The sequence below is a fragment of the Ursus arctos genome, unplaced genomic scaffold (genome assembly GCF_023065955.2).
Source record: "Ursus arctos isolate Adak ecotype North America unplaced genomic scaffold, UrsArc2.0 scaffold_32, whole genome shotgun sequence".
Classification (NCBI taxonomy): Eukaryota; Metazoa; Chordata; class Mammalia; order Carnivora; family Ursidae; genus Ursus; species Ursus arctos.
Window position 1 is genome coordinate 261,401 of NW_026623008.1, and position 24,029 is coordinate 285,429.

The 24,029-nt window shown below is 52.0% G+C and overlaps 1 protein-coding gene across 3 annotated transcripts in view; it reads right to left on the bottom strand.

The window, feature by feature from the left end:
- Window positions 1–23,380, bottom strand: part of CUNH1orf159 (chromosome unknown C1orf159 homolog) — a 33,018-nt gene extending 9,638 nt beyond the window's left edge. Inside the window, exons 1-12 of one of the 3 annotated variants that reach the window (XM_048221931.2) lie at window positions 23,087–23,380; window positions 21,238–21,370; window positions 19,565–20,636; window positions 18,806–18,964; window positions 18,197–18,295; window positions 16,303–17,631; window positions 15,927–16,065; window positions 14,393–14,483; window positions 12,724–14,051; window positions 549–583; window positions 317–412; window positions 147–235 (exon numbers count right to left, since the gene is read on the bottom strand). In XM_048221931.2, the coding sequence (XP_048077888.1) occupies window positions 147–235; window positions 317–412; window positions 549–573 (210 nt within the window). In that variant the 5' untranslated portion in view covers window positions 574–583; window positions 12,724–14,051; window positions 14,393–14,483; ... (5 more) ...; window positions 21,238–21,370; window positions 23,087–23,380. Of the gene's footprint in view, window positions 1–146; window positions 236–316; window positions 413–548; window positions 584–9,573; window positions 12,592–12,723; window positions 14,052–14,392; window positions 14,484–15,926; window positions 16,066–16,302; window positions 18,296–18,805 lie in introns of those variants that run through there. The other 2 variants (XM_026520128.4, XM_048221930.2) reach the window with 2 other exon arrangements.
- Window positions 23,381–24,029: the final 649 nt, after the last annotated feature.

Consider the following 24,029-nt stretch of genomic DNA (forward strand, 5'->3'; position numbering starts at 1 on the left):
GCTGTGGGTGCTCTGTGGTTTATGCAGTCACTTCCCTCCACTGCCTGCCTGGCTGGCCACTCAACACGTTGCCTGGGAGGGGCTGGGAAGAGAGGGTTTCGACTCTACTTCCTGGCACCCACGCCACTATGTGAGGGGACACCTACCACACTTTCTGAGGATTTGCTGGCAACTTCCACCAGGAGGCCCGCCAGGAGGACGGCACGCTGGAGCGCCATGTTCCAGAACACAGGGTCTGCAACAGATAGGGGCACTGTGCAGATGCGGGCGCCTCCTTCTGGGGCACCAGGTGGGGGCCGAGGTGCAGGACCCTTACCTGGCCCTCTGGGATGGGAGCTGCAGACATCCAGAGGTAGTGCCCAGTGCTTAGTTAACGGCGGGACTAAGAACCTGTGGATCCCTGGTCCCAGGCCTGCAAATCAAGGCAGATGGTGAGGCCCACTGTTGGTAGGCTCGACTGACTTACCATAAGGAGCCCCCAGAGCTGAGGGACTGGAGGGGCTGTGCTCAACCCATCTGGATCTGGATCTGGATCTAGATGGACTCACTCCTTCCTCCAAAGCTTTCAGCCATTCACTGCCTCCTGAAAGGATGAAGCAGAAGGGGGTTCTACTCATGAGTTTGGACAGGACTTGTCCATCTGCCATCTTGCTCTGTCCTAGGAAAACCCCAGTTCAAGCATTCTCACCAAGAGACAGAACCCCTAGGCAGTGAAACACCTCTGGGGCCAACACAGGCCAGTCAGGGACCCTCAGTCTTATAATTTTCTACTATTCACCCTGCCCTTGTCATGGAAACTGTTAAGAGCCACCTGCCCCCCCGCCCCGGCCCCTCATTCATGCCATCCCATTCGAAGTGCGTGCTCTCTTCCGAAATGCGCCTTCTCCTCTCTAGGACAGCAACTGTGATGTCACAGACACGCTGACCCTCACCTACACGGTGTGATCAAATGTTCTCCTTTCTGTCTGCTCCGTGTGGGCTCATCCTGTGGAAATCCTGAAAGTCAGGGAACTTCAGCTCACTCTGGTAAGAGGCATCCCCAGGGTCGCACTAAGTCATAAGTTACCCTTTCAATTCAGGAATCAGAAGTCCAAGATTTTTTTTTTTTAAGATTTTATTTATTTGAGACAGAGGGAGGGAGAGAGAGAGAGCGAGCATGAGCACAAGCAGTGGGGAGGGGCAAAGGGAGAGGGGGTAGACTCCCCACCGAGCAGGGAGCCTGACATGGGGCTTGATCCCAGGACCCGGAGGTCATAACCCTAGCCGAAGGCAGATGCTTAACAGACTGAGCCCCCGAGGGGCCCCTCAGAAGTCCCAGATTTTAACCAACACTTTCGTCTGCCAGTTAGTGGGTGTTGTTGGGGTACAATTTACATACAACAAACTGCACCCATGTAACGCACGCAGTCAGCGAGTTCAGACACGTTGTGCAGGATGTCTTGGCCACCCGCAGACGAAGTCTGGGCCCCTCCACAGTCCTTCCCTCCAGCCCTGCTTCACGCGTGCAGGGGCTGACCTTCGTCACTGCAGACGAAGCTTGCGTTGTCTAGGGTTTTATGTGAGTGAACCAGACAGCACAGACACGTCTGCGCCTGGCTCCTTCCACTTGAGCTGATGATCTTTAGACGCAACTGCACTTCTTTCCTTTCGCGGCTGAACGACAGCTCTGTGGTGAGTGTGCACAACGTTGCCTTGACCTACCCACCTGCCGATGGACACCTGGATCGTGTCTGGATTTCAGTGCCTATGAAAAAGCTGCTGTGGACATTTATTTTAATTTCTCTTGGGTAGATACTTAGGACTGGAAGGACTGGGTCAAGGTACGTTGTATTTACCTTTCTCGCCTGTCGATCTGTCTCCCAGGGTGGTGGTCCCACGCGCGCTCCCACCAGCACTTAGCGTTGTGTCAGCGGGTGTGCGGTGGTGGCTCACTGTTCCCTGGTGACTAACGATGGTTCTTAGCTCTCGCGTGTTTACATGTCTTCTTCAATCATTTGCCCATTTTGTCTAATTGGCTTTCTATCACTGACTTGTAATAGCTCCTCCATGTTCTTTGTCAGATATATGTATTTTTCAGATATAAATATTTTGCAAATATTTTCTTCTATCTGTGGCTTGCCTTTTCATTTGCACATGGGTATCCAGGACAGCAAATTTTTTCACTTGATAAAATCAAATGCATCCATTTTTTTCTTTTATGAGTCTTGCTTTTTTGTGTCCTAAGGTTAATCTCTGCCTTGACCTCATGTTCATTCCTATGTTTTATTCCAGAAGTTTCAGAGTTTTAGCTTTTACGCTGAGTTACTTTTGTGTATGGTATGAAGTAAAGATCAAGGGTTATCTTCTCCACAAGCATGTCCAGGATCTGCAGCACTATTAAGACTTTCCTTTTCACGTTATCATGATATCTTTGTTGAAAACCAACTGAGTGTATATGTGTGGGGCTATCTCTGGACTTTCTGTTCTGCTCCACTCCCCTATGTGTCTGTCCTTCACCAGCACCACAGTGTCAGCTACTAAAGCTTCACTGACGTCTGGAAAACCAGGTAGCATAAGCTCTGCTTGGGTTACTGGCTCTAAAGTCTAGGGTTGTGCATTTCCATAGTTTAGAACCGCGCTGTCAGTTTCTACGAAGAAGCCTACTGGAATTTTGGTCGGGATAATCAACATCGTAATAATATTGAGTCTTCCAAGCTATGAATGTGCGATCACTCCCCATCTCTTCAAGTTTTCTTTTCAGCTCTCTTCTGAGGTTTGCAGTGAGGAGGTGGTCCTGAGCAGAAGGGGTTCTGGACAAGCCAGTCCTATACATGAGCTCAGACTACTTAACAAATAAGTTTGTTATTCTTATTACTAAATATTTTATTTTTTGGTATTATAGTAAATAGAATTGAATTTCTAATTTCATTTTCCAATCGTTTGCTGCCAGTACATTAAAAAATACAATTAAAATTTGTTCATTAGTCTTAGTTTCTGAAATCTTACAAAATTCACTTGATAGTCCTAGTTCTTTATGGAGATTTCTTAGGGTATTCTACATAATCATGTCATCTGCAAATAAAAACACCTTTACTGCTTTAGTTTTGAAACCTGTTTTAGGGCACAGCACTTGGTCTATGTTAGAGAATGTACAATATGCACTTAGTAGGAATTTGTATTCTGCCTTGGATGGGTGTAGCTTTCTACAAACAGCTATGAGGTCAGGATGTCTGAGAGAAGTGTTCAGATCCTCTATGTCTTTACTAATTTCTTTTGGGTTTTTGTTCTAATATTTGGCGAGAAGAAGAGATGTTAAAATCTCTTATTATAATTGTGGAACTGCCCACTTCTCCCCTTAATCCTGTCCATTTTGCTTCATTTATTTTGATGCTCTGTTATTAGACACATTTATAATTGATATGTCTTCTTGATGAAATGACCCTTTTATCATTAGACATTTCCCCTTTATCTTTGGTAATACTCGACCTCCTGAAATCTATTTTATCTGATACAAATACAGCCATTCTAATCTTCTTATGTTCACTGTTTGCAAGACAGACACATGGATAGATAGATCTTAGATCTATGGATATATTTTGCATCTATATATCTTATTTTCAACCTGTGTTTTTTATATTGAAAGTGAATCTCCTATACACAGTATGTAGTAGGTCTTGCTTATCTATCCATTGTGACATCTCTTTTAATTGGAGAGTTTAGTCCATTAACATTTAATGTAATTATCACTATGGTTAGACTTAGGTCTACCATTTTATTACTTGTTTTCTACTAGTCCATCTGTTTTGTTTTGTCTTAATATATAAAATATTTTTATATTCTTTAAAGATTTATTTATTTACTTGAGAGTGAGTGAGCAAGCACTGGGGGAGGGGCAGAGGGAGAGGGAGAGGGAGAGAATCTTCAAGCAGACTCCCCACTGAGCATGGAGCCCAACTCCGGGCTTCATCCCAGAACCCTGAGATCATGACCTGAGCTGAAACCAAGTCGGACACTCAACCGACTGAGCCACCCAGGTGCCCATAATCTACAAAATATTTTTAGAGCAGTTTCAGGTTCACAGCAAAACTGAGCAGGAAGTAAGAGTTTCCATACCCCCCCCCACTACACAAGCAGAGCCTCCATCAACATCCTGTACATTTGTTATAATCAATGACCCTATACTGACACATCGCTGTCACCCAAAGTTCATATTTACACTATGGTCACTCTTGATGTTGTATATATGGGCTTTGGCAAATGTACCAGGACACTGTGGTGTCCAAATAGAGCTACTATTTTGTTTTCTTCTGGTCTCTCTGGTGTTTTATCCTCTGTTCTCTCTTTCCTGCTTTCTTTTATATGATTTGAGCATTTTTTAAAAGATTTTATTTATTTCTTTGACAGACAGAGAGACAGCCAGTGAGAGAGGGAACACAGCAGGGGGAGTGGGAGAGGAAGAAGCAGGGTCCCAGCGGAGGAGCCCGATGTGGGGCTCGATCCCAGAACCCTGGGATCACGCCCTGAGTCGAAGGCAGACGCTTAACGACTGCGCCACCCAGGTGCCCCTATTTGAGTATTTTAGAAATTCCCTTTCAACCCTATTTTGGTTCTTTGGTTATACTTCTTTGCATATTTTTATAACTTTGCTCTAGAGACTGCAATACACACCCTCTTTTTCACAGACTACTTAGAACACGGCACTGCTTCTACTAAACCCTATAGGTTTGTGTACCCGTCACCATTCTTTGTGCTACAATTGTCATGCCTACTACATCTGCATACATTACATACACAGGAAATGTTTTAATTTTTTAAAACATACGTACTTGAAAGAAAACATTTCCCCAGTTACTTACTGTCCTTGATGTTCGTCACTCATTCCTAAGATCTGAATTTCACTTTGGTACTTACCTTCAGTCTACAAAAACTCCTTTAGCATTTTTAGCAGTGCACACTTGATGGCAACACATTTTATCAGTTTCTCGTTCCCTGAAAATACTTGTATCTAACATTCACTCTTGGAGGTTAGAGAATTCTTTTAGTATTTTAGGGTGCAGTCCCACTCGCCTCTCACCTGATTCACAGTCTTTATGAAGCCGTACTGTACGTGATCTGTTGCTTTTCTCTGCTTTCAAGATTTTCAAAGTTAAGCTTGAGTTTTCAGTAATCTGAAAATGATGCGTCTAAATGTGACTTTGTTCATATTTATCCTGTATGTCTTTCACTAAATTTGGAAAGGTTTTAGTCATTGTTTCTTCATCTATTTCTTCTGCCCCACTATGTGTCTCTCCTCTCCCTCTGGAGTCTATAATTACCCATGTGTTAGACATTTCCCCCAATCAACCCCCCTTTTTCCTTCAGACTAGATGAGTTCTATCTATCTTTGATGTCATCAACTATTTCCCGTCAATCTCATTCTACTATGACCATTCAATAAAGTTTTCATTTCAGATGCTGTATTTTTCAGTTCTTAAATTTCCATTTGGCTCATTAAAAGTGTGTGTGAAGTGTGTGTGTGTGTGTGTGTGTGTGTGTGTGTGTGTATCCTATTTCCTTACAGAGATTTCCTATATTTTTGTTCATGATGAGTATATTATCCTTTACTTTACTGAATGTAGTTATTAAGTCTGCTTTAAAGTGTTTGTTTGACCAAAATCTATAAAGAACTTATCAAACTCAACACCCCAAAAACAATAATCCAGTTAGGAAATGGGCAGAAAACATGAATAGACATTTTTCCAAAGAAGACATCCAGATGCCAACAGACACTTGAAAAGATGTTCCACATCACTCATCATCAGGGAGATACAGACCAGAACCACAACGAGATACCACCTCACACCTGTCAGAATGGCTAAAGTTAACACCGCAAGAAACAACAGGTGTTAGCGAGGATGTAGAGAAAGGGGAACACTCTTGCACTTTGGTGGGAATGCAAACTGGTGCAGCCACTGTGGAAAACAGCATGGAGGTTCCTCAAAAAGTTAAAAATAGAGGGAGGCCTGGGTGGTGCAGTTGGCTAAGCATCCGACTTGTGGTTTGGGCTCAGGTCATGATCTCATGGGCCATGAGATCAAGCCCTGTGTTGGGCTTCATGCTGGGGGGGTCTGCTTAAGATTCTCTCTCTCCCTCTGCCCCTCCCCCTTGAATAAATAAATAAATCTTTTTCAAAAAAATTAAAAATAGAACTGCCCTATGATCCAGCATTTGCACTACTATTTACCCAAAGCATAACAAAAATACAGATTTGAAGGGATACATGCACCCTGATATTTATAGCAGCATTATCAATGGACAAACTATGAAAAGAGCCCAACACCCATTGACTGATGAATGGATAGAGAAGATGTGGTGTATATATACAATAGGGTGTTACTCAGCCATCAAAAAGGATGAAATTTTGCCACTCGCAATGACATGGATGGAGCCACAATGTATTATGCTAAGGAAAGTCAGTCAGTCAGAGGGAAGACAAATGCCATACGATTTCACCCACGTGGAATCTAAGAAACAAAACACAGAAACATATGGGAGAGGGGAAAAAAGAGAGGGAAACAAACCATAAGAAATTCTTAATGATAGAGAACAGACAGGTTGATGAAGGGAGGTGGGGGGAGGGGCTACATGGGTGATGGGGTTAAGGGGGCACTTGTCACGATGAGCACTGGGTGTCAGTGATGCGCCACCAAAGTCTACCCCGGAAACCAGTACTGCCTGTATGTCCACTAAGTAGAATGCAAATAAAAATGTGAAAAACAAAGTGTTTGCTGGACCATCCGACACCTGGTCATAATAGAATTAGTGTCTATTGACGGTCTTTTCCCTGGAGAATGGCTCGTATTATTGTAGTTCTTCATACGGTCGGTAATTTTGGGTTGTATCCTATATGCTGCAAATGTTATGTTGTGGGACTCTAAATGTGATTATATTCCTCTGAAGAAAGTTAAAAAGTCTCAGCAAACTGAAACTAGAAGGAAATACACCAAGCCTGAGAAAGATGTCTATAAAAAGCTGTAGCTAACATCATACTAGCAGTGAAGTATAGGACATTTCCCCCTGAAGACTGAAGAAATCAAGGCTATCCAATCTCAGCATTTCTACTCAATGTGGTCTGCAGGTGCTTAGTCAATGCAGTGAGGAGAGAAAACCAAGAAACTGTTTCTGTGCAGATGGCATGACTATTTACATGGAGAATCCTAAGAAATCTACAGGAAGAGTGAACTTAGCAATGTTCCAAGAATATAAAGTCAATATACAAATCAATGGTTATCTCTATACATTAGCAACAATTAATCGGAAAATGAAACTTAAATATTTACAGTGGCATTCAAAAACATAATTTGCTAGGTCCTGGGGATAAATTTATTTTAAAATATGTAAGACCTGTATACTGAAAACTATAAAACGCTGCTGAAATTCAAGATCTAAATAAGGAAAAGATACACCATAATGGCATATATTATATACATCATTTTATATGTAATGGAAATATCCATTAATTCATGCCAGTGGATTACAGAATTTAATATTATTAAGATGTAAATTGTCCCTACATGATCTTATACTTAAGACAACACCAATCAACATTACAGAAGCCATTTGTTTTGAGGAATACACAAGCCGATTCTTTTTTTCACAAGCTGATTCTCAAATTTACGAGAAAATGCTTAGAACCTAGAAGAGCCAAGGCAGTTTTTAAAAAGAAGATGGAGGATTTACGTGACCTTACTTGAAGACTTATAAAGTCACATGACAGTTGGACTGATGGAAGTATAAACAGATCGATGTAACAAAACAGAGAATCCAGAAATAACATAGTCAGATGATTTTTGACAAGATGCCAAAGCAATTTAATGGAGAAAAATAGTTTTTCAACAAATAGTGCCAGACAACTGACTACTCACATGGAATAAAACTAGACCTACACTCAGATTACATGAAAAACTTAGAGATGGATCGTAAAGCTAAACGCAAAAACGAATCTATAAAGCTTCTAGAAGAAAATGAAGGAGACTATCTTGACGACCTGCTTAGGCAAGGACACAGAAAGCATGAACTGGAAAAGAAAACCAATTCACAAATTAGATTTTATCAATATCAAAAACGTCTCATCAAGATATACCATATGGTGGACGCAAGACTGTGCATGTGTCAAAGCCCATAGAAGCATACATCACAGAGAATACAGTTCAATGTGTGCAAAAAAATTAAACAGAGTGTCAGGGATCTCAAGACGGAACATGACTAAGACCACTGATTTTAACTGTGTCAGAAGTGTGACATCAACACACTGAAGGGACAGGAAAAAAGGAGCTGACCTCAGCATCTCTGGAAAATGAAGTTTGACTGGGAGGCGAAAGATGAGAAGAACTACACATAAACACTGTCCTCTACTCGGTAACTTTGTTTCTTGTGGGGATGGAACGTGGGTGAACAATTCTGAAACTGCTTTCTGTGCACACTGGGGCTGGGCTGGACAGATAAGAAAATGGGGGGGGGGGCGCCTGGGGGGCACAGTTGGTTAAGCATCCGACTCTTGATTTCGGCTCAGGTCGTGATCTCAGAGTACTAGGATCAAGCCCCGTGTGGGTTGTGAAGCCTGCTTGGGATTTTCTCTCTCCCTCTGCCTTCTACCCCCACCACTCTCTCCCTCAGTAGAAAGAAAGAAAGAAAGAAAGAAAGAAAAGAAAGAAAGAAAGAGAGAGAGAGAGAGAGAGAGAGAGAGAGAAAGAAAGAAAGAAAGAAAGAAAGAAAAGAAAGAGAGAGAGAGAGAGAGAGAGAAAGAAAGGAAAGAAAGAAAGAAAGAAAGAAAGAAAGAAAGAAAGAAAGAAAGAAAGAAAGAAAGAAAGAAAGAAAGAAAATGGATGGCGGATGGTGGGAGCCAGGTTCCGACAGGAAGGTTACAAATAAGCATGTTACAGATCACAGGTTACAGATACACACAGACAGATCACGGACACGCACGGCATCGAGCCCCGCCCACCGGGAGGCCCTCAGGCAGGGGCTTCTTGACACCCCCTCCACAAAAGAAACCAGGGCTCCCCGGAGAAATGGCTGATTCTAGGGCTGAGGCAGGCACACGAGGAGCATCTGGGAGCACCAGCAAGTGAGAGAGTGCCGCCAACACGAACGATGAAAGCGCTTGCTCCCAACGGCCACGGCTGCAACACTGTGGGCAGCAAAGCCCCGCAGTGCTGGCTCGTGCCCAGAGCGCCCGACAGACTTCCCGGAGCCCCAGCTGACGCAGGGAAATGATGGCGAATTCCACACGTGGGGCACAGGAAAGCCTCCCACGGCAGGAGGCCTCCTCCGTGGATCTCCCCTGCCACCCCCACACCGCAGGGGGCCTGGCTCATTCCCACCCCCTGGAGGGCGACTGCCTCACTGAGTGGCCGCCAGAGAAGACAGGAGGGGGAGAGGAGACACCTGGCAGGCACCGCCTGGACCGGGTGACCAGGCCAACGTGCCCCATGCTGCCCTACGGACGCCAGCGACCCCCTGAAAGCATGTGACGAGAGGGCCGCCTCACCGCTGCGGTGTTCTCCCCCAAACCCACAACCCCACTCTAACCACCAGAAAACGCAGCAGACAAACCCAAAATGAGGGACATTCGACACAACGCCTGTGCAGTCCTCCTCAAAACGGTCACGGTCCTGAAAAAGTAAGAGAGTCTGAGACACCAGCCCATCCCAGAGGAGACAAAGGAGCTGTGACACTCAATTCAGTGTGGGACCTGGACAGGGATGCTGGGGAACCGAGTGAAATCTCAAGTCTGCGGTGTAGACAACAGGAACATAGCACTCCTGTTTCTCAGTTTCCACAAATGCACCGTGGTTACCTAATGTCGATACGAGGGAAAACTGGCTATCTTGAACATTTTCCTGTAAATCTAAAACCACTCCAAAATTTTCTAAGTGAATTTTTAAAATATACCATTAATAAAATGAATAAACAAGTCAAAGAATGGGGGATAATATTTGCAGTATGTCTGACAAGCCGTGTATCCAGAAGATATAAAGGGCTTTTACAACTTGATAATTTTAAAAAAGGACAAAAGACTTGATCAGACATTTCAGAAAAGAGGTATGAATGTGATAAGCAGGTGGAAAAGTGCTCAGCACCACTAAGCTCCAGGAAATGCAAACTGAAGCCACCACGAAACACTGCTCTGCTCAGTAGGCCCATTAGGCAAGGTCACTCGCAGGGATTTTCCCAAGAGAAAGGAAAACACACCCACAGAAAATGTGTACAAGAATGTCCATAACCTCTTTAGTCACACAAGCCAAACCCAAGAAACCCCACCACGGGCCATCACGGGACTGATAAGCGCACCGTGGCACAGCCCAGGAGCGCTAACGCAGCAACACCCAGGGTCTGAAGCCAAGACGACCAGGTGCTGGGAGATTTCGGAGACCCCGAGTCTGGTGTGGGCCCTTCCCGGCTTGCAAGGGGGTGCCTGCTTGCTGTGTTCCACGGCGCTTCCCTGGGCCTGTGAGCAGATTTCTCTCTCTCCTCATAAAGGCACTAATGCCACCATGCGGCCCACCCGCATGACCTCATCTAACCATAACCACATCCCAAAGGTTCCACGTCCAAACACCAAAACACTGTGAGTTCGGGTTCCAACATACGCATTTGGGGGACACAACCACTCAACCCACAACACAAGGGCCCTTTCAGGGATGACAGAAATGTCTTCTATCATGACAGGTGTGCAGGCGACACAGCTAGATGCATTTGTCACAATTGGTCAAACTGGACCTAAGCATTTCACTGCCTGTGAATCACACGTCGATTAACTGAATACATGTGATTCACTTTGAAAATCGCATTGGAGCCAAAAAGTCAAGTAACTGGGTAAAAATACTTCTACGTGGTAATGAAAAATTTGGTGAGAACTTAAATTGTACTATATGTGGTCTCACAACTCATTTTTCCTTAGAAGAATTGGTTTCAATGAAGAAATAAAGCCTCCAGGTTGCTCTGATTCTAAACAAGTAGCGCGTCAGGTTAACCGGGGAAACTATGTGTGGTCAGTAAATAGGGTTAGTGCTGGCAGGACAACCTGGCAAACAGGCCCTCCAGCCGGAAGCCTTGCCTTAGTGACCACACAACTACTCCCTGCAGCTCTGGCCCCCAGCCTTCAGGCAGCTGTGGCTGGACAGGAGAGTGGGGGACAGGTGGTCATCAGCTCCGGGTCTGATGTACTGACGGGAGCACGACACAGCCCACTGGACATCCCTCATCAGAGTAGGTACCGCTGGTTATTTTCCCAGCAAGCAAAGGAAGGAGACATGGAATCTGACTCTCAGAAAAAAATAGGAACATGCTTCTCGATCTGAAAATCCCATCTCATGCTGTGATGGAAAATAAATGCTGTCGACAACTTGACTGGAAGGAAAGAAAACATTCCAGGCAGCTGACATGTACGGCAGATGCCAGGAATGGCACCCACTGCCCACCATTACGTGGACTCCGCACACCTGACAGGGGTGTGCACCCCCTGGAGCCTACGAGAGAGGTTTGCATGTTGGGAAACCACTCAGAGGTACCCTTGGCCTTGGGGATGCGGAACTCTCAGTGCTATGGTGACTAAAGTCATCTTCCGATGAGTTAGATGACAAATCACAGCTTACCCCGGAGTACAAGAGTAAGTGAAGGGTTGGGAGGTGCCTCTGGGGTCCTGGGTGCTGCCTGGGGACCAGCCCACTCAGGTGATCACCCCCCAAGGCATCTGTTCCCTCTGCTTTGGGGAGGAATACACCAGAGCAGGGGTGGGGGTGTGCAGGTGCTACGAAAACAGACTTTCTAAATAATTCAGATTTTATTTCCTTTTAGGAACTTCTGAAAACAACGTGGCCATTAAGATTCTGGCTGAACACAAACGACTATACTATCCAGGGGCTCTTAGCTGGGAGTGGGAACTGGAACAATCCAGGTGGTCTATTAAACTTCCCCTGCCCAGGCCGCCTAGACCACCCTGTACTGGGACCTCTTCCAGGTCTCCCCCAGGTGAAAACCCACGAGAAAGACGAAGACCAAAGTCAGCCTTTTCCGTAGAGTGTAGTCGTACTAAGAAAAACACAAAACAAAAAACGGGGCTAAGTATGACACCTCCGAATTTAATAGGACGACGCGGTTAAGAATTATCACAAAACGGTTTTTTGGGAGAGAAGCTGTATTTGCCAAAATGCTATTCCTTGAAATCCTTGAAAAGCCATATCCAAATGTACCCAAACGACCTGGCCTTAAATTATACTTGAACTAATATGTCAAATTGTTATGGTGACAATACACTCCTTGAAAACCTACGTTACGACCTAACCTTGCCTATTTCATGGCGATAAACGGACTAATAACCCGGCAACCTCAAGGGAGAGCGCCAGTCTGGAAAGGGCTTCCAGGGCATCCGGCGGCCTCCCACTTCACGCCGCCTGGCCTCGGTCCTCAGGGCGAGGCCTCCTGGGGCTCCGCGACTTCGGGGACGTGGGGGGGGGTCCTAAGTCCAGCTACCGACGGGCTCTCTTAGCGGACTGCACCTGCGGGAGGTTCGGTAGCCCGAGGGGAGCCGGGTCCCCGCGGACCTTTGTCCCGACTCCGCGCCCCGCGCCGCGCCCGAGACCGCCCGGCCCTGTCTTCCGCGCCCCAAGGCCGCCCCCCCGCGCCCCTGCCCACGCCCCCAGTCCGCCCCCAGTCCGCCCCCGGCCCGTGCCGCCCGCGCTCCCGCCCCCGGCCCTCACTCACCCCGGCGCCCTTCGCGTTCCTCTTTCGTACCCCCCGCCCTCCAGGCGGTCGCGCCGCCCTCCCTGGGATTTGTAGTCTCTCTGCCACCTCAACGCCGGTACCAGGCCCCTCGACTCCCAGCCTTAAACTACAACTCCCGGCGGTCACCGCGAGAGCTCGCTCTCTCCAGAGGGGCTCCGGCACAGGATTATCGCGAGGCCGTGGGAGGCGCGCGCGGAGCAACCTAGGAAGTGTAGTCTAGGGCGCCTCCGTCTTAATAGCGGAGGCTCCCAGACCGAGCTGGGAAGGAGAAGAACTACACCCCCCAGGAGTCTACGCGCGCCGGCCATCTTTGGCGTTGCTAGGAGACCGGGAAGCCCGGGGATGCCGGCCAGCAGGTGGCAGCGCTGGAAAGGCCGTGCAGTCCGCGGGATCCGAGCGGGGAGTCAGCGGGCCGCGCGCTACCCGGGAGGAAGTCCCGGATAACTGGGGCTTGGGCCCCTGTCCGCCTCAGCGGAGGCTGCCTGGAAAAGAAGACCGCAAGTCCGCCCCCAAGGCGACGACGTTGATCAAATACCATTGGTTTTAGGAGGGGAAGAGAAGGCTCCCGTCGGTGGCTAAGGCGGTGCGAGGGCTACCTGTCGGTCTTACGGGAGGAAGTGAGAACAGGTGTGACCTCATACACGACAAGCTTACGTGGCGGGACGAGGCCATTTTAGGATTTGCCTGGACAGTAAGCCCGCCAACCGTGGCAAAGCAAAAACCCCTGCGTAGGCGAGAACGTGTCTCCTAAGAACCTGCTGGAAAACCTACGCCCACCTCAGGCCTCGGCGTCCCCTCGCGACCTTTCAGACCCCTGTGCCCTGGGCTGTCTGGACAAGAGGCCAGCGCTGGTCCCAGCGAGGAGCGCGAGGAGCCGCGAAGGGACCGGCCTCTGAAAGGCTCGCTGTTTGTGGAATTCTGGGTGTGAAGCCCTAGGACGGAGTCTTTGTTCTTGGCTCACCTTGCGGACCCGGCTCTGCCGCTTTGGGGACGTTGGGCAGCTTTTCTCGCAGGGCGGGGCCAGGATGAAATAGGGTATCTCGGTGCCTGGCCCATGGCAAGGCTGCCCTTTCAGCACCCCTTGCGCGTGCAGAGCAGGGGAGGGGAGCGGGGAAGGGGGTGTGCCAAAGAGCTTCCGGGAGAAAGGAGAGCCAGACTGACCACTCCCCTTGGCATGTCCAGCCTGCGTGCAAATACCTTCCTAATGATGGGTTGGCCCCGCAGAGTGCCGCAGACAGGCAAGGACACTGGGTGTGCCTCAAGGCGGTATCATCGTGAATAAAGAGGGGCTGGTTTTCCTCAAGGGCCTGTAAGTGAACAGAGAGCTCTGTGACCCTGGCCTGAACCAGGAAGGGCATCCATAGCCCAGCACAGGCACCAGGAGGCGCCTGAGCAGACTGTTTTCAGCATGGGCTCTTACGCAGGCTTTTCAGGTCCCACCTGCACCTGGCACTTCCGTATCAATAGGGATAGATGGGAAAGAGACAGGTGTGACCTGGGGTTTCTCTGAGCTGGTGGGGCCGGTCAGACGGGTTACACTTCCCACTAAACTACCCCTGCAGCCATGAGGCTTCATGGATGGGGAGGGGGCTGTGAATGCTCCCCACAATTAGTTCCAAAGTCCGTGGGGTCTATGTAGATGACTGACCTGTCTAGCCTCCTAGGCTGGCTTTGTCCCAACAGAATGACACTGTGGCTGGTGGAATTTCCACAGTGTGGTCTCAGGCTCTGCTTCTGAGCTGCCCTTGGACAAAAAGAACAGTTGTGTGCATCCTGCAGTATTCACAGGTTTTCAGTTATTTAATAGACTCTCTCGTGTGTTAATAAAAGGGTTTGGAGCCTGTCAGCCTCCCTGGGGGCATCTGAGTGAGAGGTGAGTGTGGGTTAGGGTTAGGGGTTGCAAGTGTGCTGGGGCATGGATGTCACTGGACTCTGGCACCCAGGGCTCCCTGACTCTGGGATGTCCATGTGGCCTCCTCCCAGCTGGCCTCTGTGCCTGAGTCCTGGGGGTTCTCTTCCCTTCGGCATGCACCTGAGGACACCCTTCCCAAGTTTGAACGTCCAGAGTTTTCAATGGAAATAGAGTGCCAGCCTTGCAGTATAAGGATATTTCCAAGAAGAGTATTGAAAACGGGAGGGAGTGTCACGTTTGTGCTTCTTTCTTGGAGGACAGCATTCACTGAGCTTCTTTAATGGAAAGTGGGAGTGCCACCCAGGGTGCCCCTCCAGGGGCCTCTGTGGCAGGAGTTGATGTGTCCCAGGCCTGGCTGTCAGGTGGGCAGGCCAGTGTTCCAGGGAGACTGGAGGACACAGGCTTGCTATGAGAGCCCCAAGGGCTGATGGAGCTGGCCAGGGAGGCTGCCATGGGAAAGTGACTGCAGGCTGTTCCTACTAGGCCCGGTGGCGGGCTTCCACTTTTCTGTCCATTCTGGTTCTGATTGGTTCCAGGCTTGGGGGTCAAGATCAGGCCCGGGGAGGGCCTAAACCCTTTTAGGCTCACACCTCCAGGAAGCCACTGCAGGTGTGTGTGGGGGGGTCCCACACGGGAGCCATACCCAGGATCCAGCTAAGGCTTAGAGCTCTGAGGGCAGGATCCTGAGGGCAGGAACTGGTCTTAGGGACCCTGGCAGGGGCTGTGCTATAAGCCAGGCTGACTCCCAACCAGCCAGCTGGTTCCTGACCTGCAGGAGCCCCCATCACGAAGTCACCCCCACCCGCATTACTGCTAGTCCCCACAGGTGCTCCCTTTGCTCACATGCTCCCAAGAATGGCAGGAGAAAGCTCAGGGCTGACCGTTTCCCTGCCCCCACCCCCTCAGCTCATCCCCTAAATTCAGACCCCACCTCCCAACTCAAGCCTTCTCCCCAGCCTTCTTGGGCATCCCTTGGGAGCCTGAGCCCAGGAGGAGGTCAATTTACAACTGCCCATCGCCCCCTGGCCTCTGCCTGTGGTCCTGGGTGACTGTCTTTTGTCCCCCATGTGTCCTGTCATGGCCTAGACCTTGCTGTACAAGTATCTTCTGTCTCCTCCCTCATTCAGGCACTAGGGGAGTTCTTCTCCCCAGTGTGGGGGCTGGGCTGCCCCAGGCTGGTGGTGCACACCTCCCCCCTCCCCCACCCCCCTCCCAGTACCACTCCCTCCTCTGTACTTGTGTGAGGCAGGCAGGGGGAGCCCAGCAAGACCTGTGAAGCTGTTGTCAGAGCACCCAGGAAACACTGAGGCGAAGTCTGCATCAGGTAAATGTTCTGATGGTCGGTGGCCCATGTGGCCCAGAAAAGGCTAAGAGAGATGTTCTTGGAACATTCTCAGTAAGCCCATGAGCTAGATGGTGCCAAGAAGATGAAAGAATGCAAGATTTTATTAGGTTAAGTATATAAGGACATCTCTTAAGGAGCCCATCAAGTTAAAATTCTCTAGACTAAAACAAAAAATACATTTACTTGACTATCTTTAAGGGCCACAAAAATACAAAATCCCATTCAGCAGTCATGTGGGGTCACTCTCTGCAGGCCGTAGGGACCAACACAATGTGGGACATGGAGGTACCTAGAAACCCACCATGGTCAGGGAGAGGATCCCGCCAGCATCCCGCAGAAATCTCGGGGTCAGGGGCACCGCCTTGGCCTGATGGGCTGGCTCTGTCCCTGCATGGATTCCTTTCTACCCTGCAGAGATTTCAAATTCAGTATGGGGAAGGTTGGAAGAGTCAACAAGCCGTGCAAGAATGTTTGTGGCATTGAGATGGAATCAGGATACATCCTACGTTTGTAATGCAGAAGAGAACTCATCCAATGAGAGGGTCAGCTTTGCCGTGGAACCATTGTTCACAAGAGGAAACTTCTTAGACTTGGTGTTACAAGGTGAAACCCAACTGAACTTATGTACCATGTTGGAAAAGCTAAGAGACGCTTTGGAATCACCTGTGTATAAGTTGGATGCAACTTGGATGGATCGCGTGGTCATTTGCTGGGTGAAGAAAATCCAATCTCAAAAATCCAGCCCAATATGCTGTGGTCCCACTTACCTAATATTCTTGAAATGACAGCGTTATGGAGGTGGAGAACTGACAAGAGTGGTTGACAGGGGTTAGGGACGGTGGGGGTGCCGAAGAGGGGCAGCGAGACGGGTCTCTGAGGGGCGGAACAGCCCGCATCTTGACTGCAGGGTGGTCACAGGAACCACACGCGGGATAAAATGACAGAACGAACACACCGAGCGCCAGTGTCACCCCCCGTGGTGACGGTTGGCGCACCAGCTGCTCAGAAGCCTCCCTGCTGAACCCCGAAGCCATCCCAAACGCGGAGGGCAGGGGAGACAGAAGAAAGAGGCAGGACGCTCCAGGCTGGCGGCGGGCAGATTTCATAAACAAGGGAACTTACACAGGAGATGAACGGACCCCACACCAGTGCACCAGATCTTCAAAGTTCATGCAGAGGCCTTAACTGGGCTCCGTCACGCCTACCCCGGGGTGCTGTCAACGCCTCGCCATCTCTAAGCCGTGTCCTGGAACCGCCTCTGGGAGCGGGGAAGGCGAGTGGAAACCACACTCCAGGGCCGGGGCGCGGGGGCGGAGCCTCAACAGTGATGTGCCGCAGGTGTTGAGGAAGATGCTACTGCTGTGGGAACCTGAGTGGCGGGCACACGGGACTCCGTAAGGTCTGTTGCTTACCTACCCTCTGGGTCTTTGGTTTGTGTCCTGTATCCTGACACCGGCGGACAGGCTCAGCTTTTTCTCATAACGAACTGTTCAGACAAAGGGGGCCTGCAGCGACTGAAAGAGGGGAAACCCTCGTAGAGCTGCCAACAGAGCCCCAGACTGGCCACACTCTCTCGGTTCCCATCTGAGGCCTTGCTGATGTCGTCCAGGAAGGCAGTTCCTGGGCCAGCCTGAGGAAGGAGGGGTGCCTGAGCTCACTGCTCTTGCTCCTGGTGGGTGGGAGTGGGCCTGCCCACCCCCCACCCTACCCCCGGCTCCTCAGCTCCATTGAGACTGTTCTCCGCAGTTACTGGGAAGGTGAGAAGGTGCTCTAATTTCCACACAGCTGCTCGGGGACATGTGCGGATGCGGGCAGGCTCAGGACCCTCAGCCTGCCTGGTGTCCCCATCCACCCCCACCTGCAGGAGCACCTGCCCAGCACAGGGAGCAGGTGAAGGTCATTAGCTCTTCCCAAACAGCCTAACGCTGGGGGAGACTCAATTACCAACTAATTAATTGCCTGCAATTAGAAGGAGGCCTTAATTGCCACTTTACAACTCCCTCCACCCTGTCCTCAACCAGGCCCATTTCCCTAGGCTGTGGGGCCTGTGGTGGACATCTGTGCAGAGACCCAGGGGGAAGCCAAGCTGGATGCCCCAGACTGCCCTACCCTGTATGTGAGGCTGATACCCTGTCCTTGCTTTTCAGGTGTGTAAGGGAGGCCTTGCCGGAGGACCCATGCCGGAGGCTACTCACCTGTGGCCACCAGCAGGCCTGGCACCCGCTGCAGGAACCCAGCACACAGCACCCCCCAGGAGCCATGGGCTACAAGGACACAGTGTGAATGCCTGTTACCTGGCAAAGCACAAAAAGAGGACTTGAGTCAGCCACAGGGCTGGGTGGGGATGGGGCCTGGAGGGTGCTAGCTTCATGGACACTGTGCCTGCCAGGCTGATCCCCTGGGCCCCGAATGCTCCCTGCTCACAGCTGAAAGCCAAAGAGCATTTCAGCCTTTGCTGGAACGTTCTCGGAACTCCAAGAAACCAGCCTTGCAGGGAAGCCAGTAATCCTTTTTGTTATTAGCAAATCTCTGTAGCACATGGCCCACCTCCATGGTGGACTATGACCAAGGTCACGCTGCCTTTAGGGCTCAGCCAGCCCTTAGCTGGAGCCTGGGCACATCACAGGAGACTGCCCTGGTGACCTCACCCTCAGTCTGCAGGGCCTTGCCCAGTCACCTGCTGCAGGGCTGAAATGGGACCCCTTCCTCCCCTTGGGCTGGGGCAGCTTCGCACTTGGGCCACGGGATCGCTGAGCCAACACCTGATTGCCCACTCCCCGGGGACGGCATGTGCTCACGCTGACCTGCAGGTGGCGTCCCTGTCCAGTGGGTGGCCAGCCTGGACCACTGCCCCAGCAGTTCTGATGTGCAGGTGAGACAGGGAGGTGCCCAGTTCGGGTTCTCAGGACCTGAACGTTGGTCCCTCCACACTGAAGAGTGTCGGAGTGCTCCTGAGATTGGCGCTGAGGCAGAGAGGGAGGGAACCTCTAACACCCCGTGCCTCCCTGCCCCAGGCATCCGAAAGCACCAAATCATGGGTCCCCCGCTCCCCAAACCCTCACCAGCACCTCGGAGGAGACCTGGCAAAGTTGGGGCCATCACACCTCCCCCACTGCTCTCTCATTTTCTTTATTATCAACAAAGCGTGTGAGGAGCGGCTCCTTCCCCAGGGAGGCTGTCTTCCTGCTGCTGGAAAGCCTGTTGAGGCCCCTCTCATGACCTCAGAATCCCACTCTTCTGAGTCATGAGGTGCCCCTCCCCCCTCCCCGCCCCGAGGTCCCTCGCCAACTTCCGGGCCTGTATGTGAGGCTGATACGGAGTGTACAGCAGCTCCCACGCCTCTGACCCAGGGGCCAGCAAGGGGGGGGAGAGACCCCGCACCCCTCAGGCGGGAAGGCCACCCGCCATCCCCTCTGCCCCATTAGATGAGCCAGGTGCAGCCCGGAGTCATTGAGTAACTGAGAAAGTGTGGTTGAGTATGCATTGGTCAGGGGGCCCCAGAGGAGCAGAACCAACAGTCTGCACGTATACAGAGAAAGAACTATTGTAAAGAACCCGCTCACCGGACTGTGGAGGCTGAGAAGTCCTGAGGTCTGCACATGGCAAGGTAGAGACCCCGCAAGCCGCAGTTTTAACTCCAGGCCGAGTGCAAGGCAGAAGGCCACCCTCCCAGTCTGAAGGCCATCAGGCAGGAGAGATCGCCTCCTAGCGGGGGAACGTGGGCCTCTTTGTTCTATGGGGGCTCTCGGTGGATCAGATGAGGCCCACAGTCCTGGAAAGGACCATCTGCTTTACTCTGTCCACTAATTTACACGTTCATCTTACCCAAAATCACTCTCCCAGAAACACCTGGAATAACGTTTGACCCATCTCTGGGGGCCCTCGTGGCCCAGCCAAGTCGACACAAAATCAACACAGACTCGGACTTGCCTTGGAGACTCGAGGTGCTGCAGACGAAGGACCACAAACATGGAGCTGTTCTCATGAAAATTAAGTTTACTGCTTGAAAAGACCAGAGAAGGACAGCTCGTGGCAACATTTCTGTGGAACAAGACGTCATCAGACCGCAGGTAGCAGGGACCTCAGTGTGCACGTTGGTTCCTGGGCTCTCTGGAGAGAAGGCCTGTCCCCGTGAGGGTCATGTGCCCCCACGCATTTGTATCCATTAAGTGAAATGTGTATCTTTTCAAGACTCCTCCCACGTTATATTCTTCACCAACCAATCACCAGTCCATCAGTAAACACACACGAGCAAACCCATAAATGGGATGAATGGCTTCCGGGAAAAAGCAAGACCAAGCAGAACAGCGGGTGCTGCTGACCGGTGGCTATTCTAAGTCAAAGCACCTGTGCTGGCCAGCGTCCCACTGCGAGGTACTTGTCCCCTGGGCCACCCCTCCCCGCCCAGACTCGCCTCCAGGTGGACTCGATGGAGCAGCAGCCGAGAGCAGCACCTTCCAGGCCGGTTCCGAGAAGGCCACAGCTTGTCTCGGGGCTCTCTCCAGGACTGCCCGCCCCGGGGGACGCCGGCCCTCGTGGGCAGCCCCGGGGGAGCCTGCCGTCAAGCTCTGAGTGGGGGCAGCCCCGCCCCATACGGCAGGGCCAGCCTCCTGCGACGTCAGCGGCTCTGGGCTCCTGAGCCACAGAAAAAGGACAAAGGCATGTGGGGTCACTGGTCCAGCCGCCATGGGAGCTCGGGTGCTGGCGGTTGACATGGGAGCCTCTTTTCCCGCACTCTCTTCGTCTTTGGGACCTGCCACATTCTGGCTGACCCCTGGTGTGGATCTTCTGTGCACCTCACATTCCCCAGATTTCCCACGGCCTCCGCTCTGCTCAGCCACTTTGCAGGACTTTGCCTGATGCCGAGTTGGCTGAGGGGTGAGCCCTGCCTTCCAGTCTGGATAGGGAAGCCTGGAATGTGGCATGACAATGCACCTGTCATCCACCGTGCCCCCTGGCTGCCCGGGCCCTTATACGGCTGCCACCAGATCCTCTGACTTTAGGCCCATTTAATACTTAACCCTGAGCGCCAAGCCCCACCCTGTGCAAATATTTATTTGGCAATTAAGGGCTCACCAGGACGAAGGCCACGAGAAGCTTCTCAGAGCCACTGCGGCGGTCGGGGTGGGGACAGCGGGAGGGTGGGAAGCTCGAGGCCCCTGAACCATGGGAGAGGAGCTGGGATGTGTCTGGAGGATCTGGGGCTTCATGGAATATAAAGCAAAAGATGTCCTACCTGCCAGGAGGCTGCAGGGAGGGGTGGTTGGCCACCTGTCTCCTGGGCAGGACGCGTCGGGGTGTCATGGTGCCGGGAGCTGGCCGGTGGCCCGTAGGGCACAGGACGTGTCCTGGTGCTGAGTCTCTGTGTGCTGATGATAGGATAGTGGAGGCAAAGCTAACTAAAGAGACGCAGAGCCCAGGAACGCCTTCACTGCGTGAGGTTAGTGGTCTGGAAAGATGCCTGAGGCTGGCTGGCAGTGAAGGAACGCCTCAGGGTTCAGGACAGCTGCCCTCGCCCCAGAGCTCAGGAATGGTGGGAAGGGGCTGCTGGGCTGTGTCCAGTCAGAGCCCCTGGGGATCGTGCGGGCCTCCCCGTGGCACCACCCCCAGGCCTTGCTCTCCTTGGGAGGGGCTGTTGTGGCTGAGGTGTGTCCTCTAGGAACCCCCGCCATGTGGACTCAGTAGCAGCCCCTGTGCTCTCCCTGACCCCCTGGGGATCTCCTGGGGGTCATTCCCCTCTGCTGTCCGGGTTCACAGAGGGGACGACACGGCACCTAGAAGCCTGACTTGTATTCCTCCGGGGAGCTGTCCATCCAGGGATTGAGGAGCCCAGACCCAGCTGAGGGCCACACTCATGCTGACGGAAAATCCCCCAGTCCCCTGGTGCAAATATGAAGCACACAGCCACCTTCAAATTAGCAAACGTCCGTTGCAGACCCTAGCGCTGTTCCTCATCTCCTGAAGCACCCTTCCGCCGCCTTGTTTGTGAGAAGCGTGGAACACCACCTCTCGCCAGGGAGGTGGAGGAAGGGCCAAGGGAGGCCCTACAGCTCTGGCTGAGAGCAGAGACCCTCGGCCACTGCACAGCGTTGGCCTGCGGGGTGGTCCCAGTGGCCCCAGGGAGCAGCGCCAAGGGAGGTGTGGGGCCTGCCCCTCGGTGGGGACCCCAGGACGTGGCCAACCTGCAGGGCTTGGGGCCGGGTCCTCAGCCCCCTGCCTGGCCAGACCTGGGGCGAGGACCTCGGCTTCCCCGTGGCTCACCTGTAAGGTGACATAAACCAGCATACTGGCTGTCCAGGGCACTGGCCCTCTCGACTTCTCCCTAGAATTCTAATCAGAAGCAGGAGATGCAGCGCTCGCCTGACACCACACAAGCCGTCTTGAGCGAACGCTGTCGTGGGCGGTAATATCATGACGCGGCTTCTAAGCCATGTCGGCTGAGCGCGTAATAACAGAAAGGGAGAAGACACCGTGTGGCCTTGAATGGGAAAAGCCTAATTGGTTTTTAGCTGCATATGTGTATCAATGCGTAGAAGAAAGTTTACAAGAAACGCACCAAAACGTCAGCGACGGCGCCTGTTAGATGTGCACTGCCCTGGTGCTGACTTTCTTCGAACGGTCGTACGCACTTTCCACTGAAACTGCTTCATTATCAGGGAACCCCCCCGTGTGCTGGCGTGTGATGCGTGGGTGCGCTCCGCACACGCTTGTCTGCAGGGAGGCGTCCGGCTTTGTACGCGACTGGGAGACCCCTCGGTGACCAGTGACCTGCCCACCGCCTGGCTCACGCCTCGGGGCCCCTGTGGTAAACATGGGAATTGCCGCCACTTCCGAGAGCTGGTGCTGCCTGCCTGGGGCCTGCAAAGTCCCTCCTGCCAGGGCCGGCTGAGGTCAGGGCTCTGGGCTGAGCTGGCTCTAAGGAGAGCTCACGCTGGACTGCGCACGGTGTGCCGTTCGTCTGGTTCTGGAGGGGCTAACGGCTGGGAGCAGCTGTTCCCTTCCTGACTCCCCCAGCCAACCCCCTTGCTGCTGCTGGCCCCCCAGAAGGTGCCCCTGGGGCCGAGGGCGGCAAGCGCCACACTCACCTGAGTCTCCCAGCACCTGCGTGGGCTGTGGGCGTCAGGTGCTTTCCTGTCTATTAAATGGAGTCAGGGCCGGATGGTGGCCATTCCAGCCCACGGGCTCCCGGAGGCCACATCTCAGAGGGAAACGCTCCTTCATTGGCTCCCAGCACATCACAGGTGTGCCTCCCATCTTGGGGAGAGTAGATGGCGGTCAGGGCTTTCGAGGGTACGGAAACCCAGCACACCCAAGCTTGGCGGGGAAGGTTTTCTCCACCACCAGAGTCAGCAGCTGGTCTGCCCAGACCTCCCAGGCTCCGCCTAGCTGGGTTGGCCCCTGCGGCTGCCCCCACCCCGGGGATTCTCACAGTTCTGACCTGTGTCCAAGGCCAGGCTCCCTGAACTCCAGACAGCCTTGGACCTGGGCAGACTTCCCAGCCAAGGGTTGGACTGGGTCCTCCATCACCTCCCTGGCAACGTATGTGTGTGGGACACACGCCCATGGCCCATGCACACGCGTGTGTGCGCACTCACACACACCCACAGACCCCCTCCAGGCAGTGTCTCCACCATATACATGCTAGTGGGCATTGGGAGGTCTAACCCCACCCCCAGCGCCCCTGAGCATTCCATGGGCTGAAAGGGCCTCAGCGCTGGCATGCCCTTCTCTGCTCTGGACATTGGAGAGGTCCCTGCAAGTAGAGGGGGTGGTCCCAGAGGCACAGGGCAGAACGCTGGTGTGGGCAGCAGGTCACAAGGTAGAGACTCATGTCAGGGCTGGCTCGGACACCTGGCTCTGTTCCCAGGCCTCAGGGCAGGCCCAGGACCCCCTGCCTTGGTGCTTGAGGCACATACAACCTCTCTGGCCCCTCAGCTGTCTGGAGACATTGTCAGGGTTCTGGCATAACTTCTCTCTGACTCTCCTGGGTGGGCCAGCTAGTCACCCCCATTGTCAGACCTGCTCCCA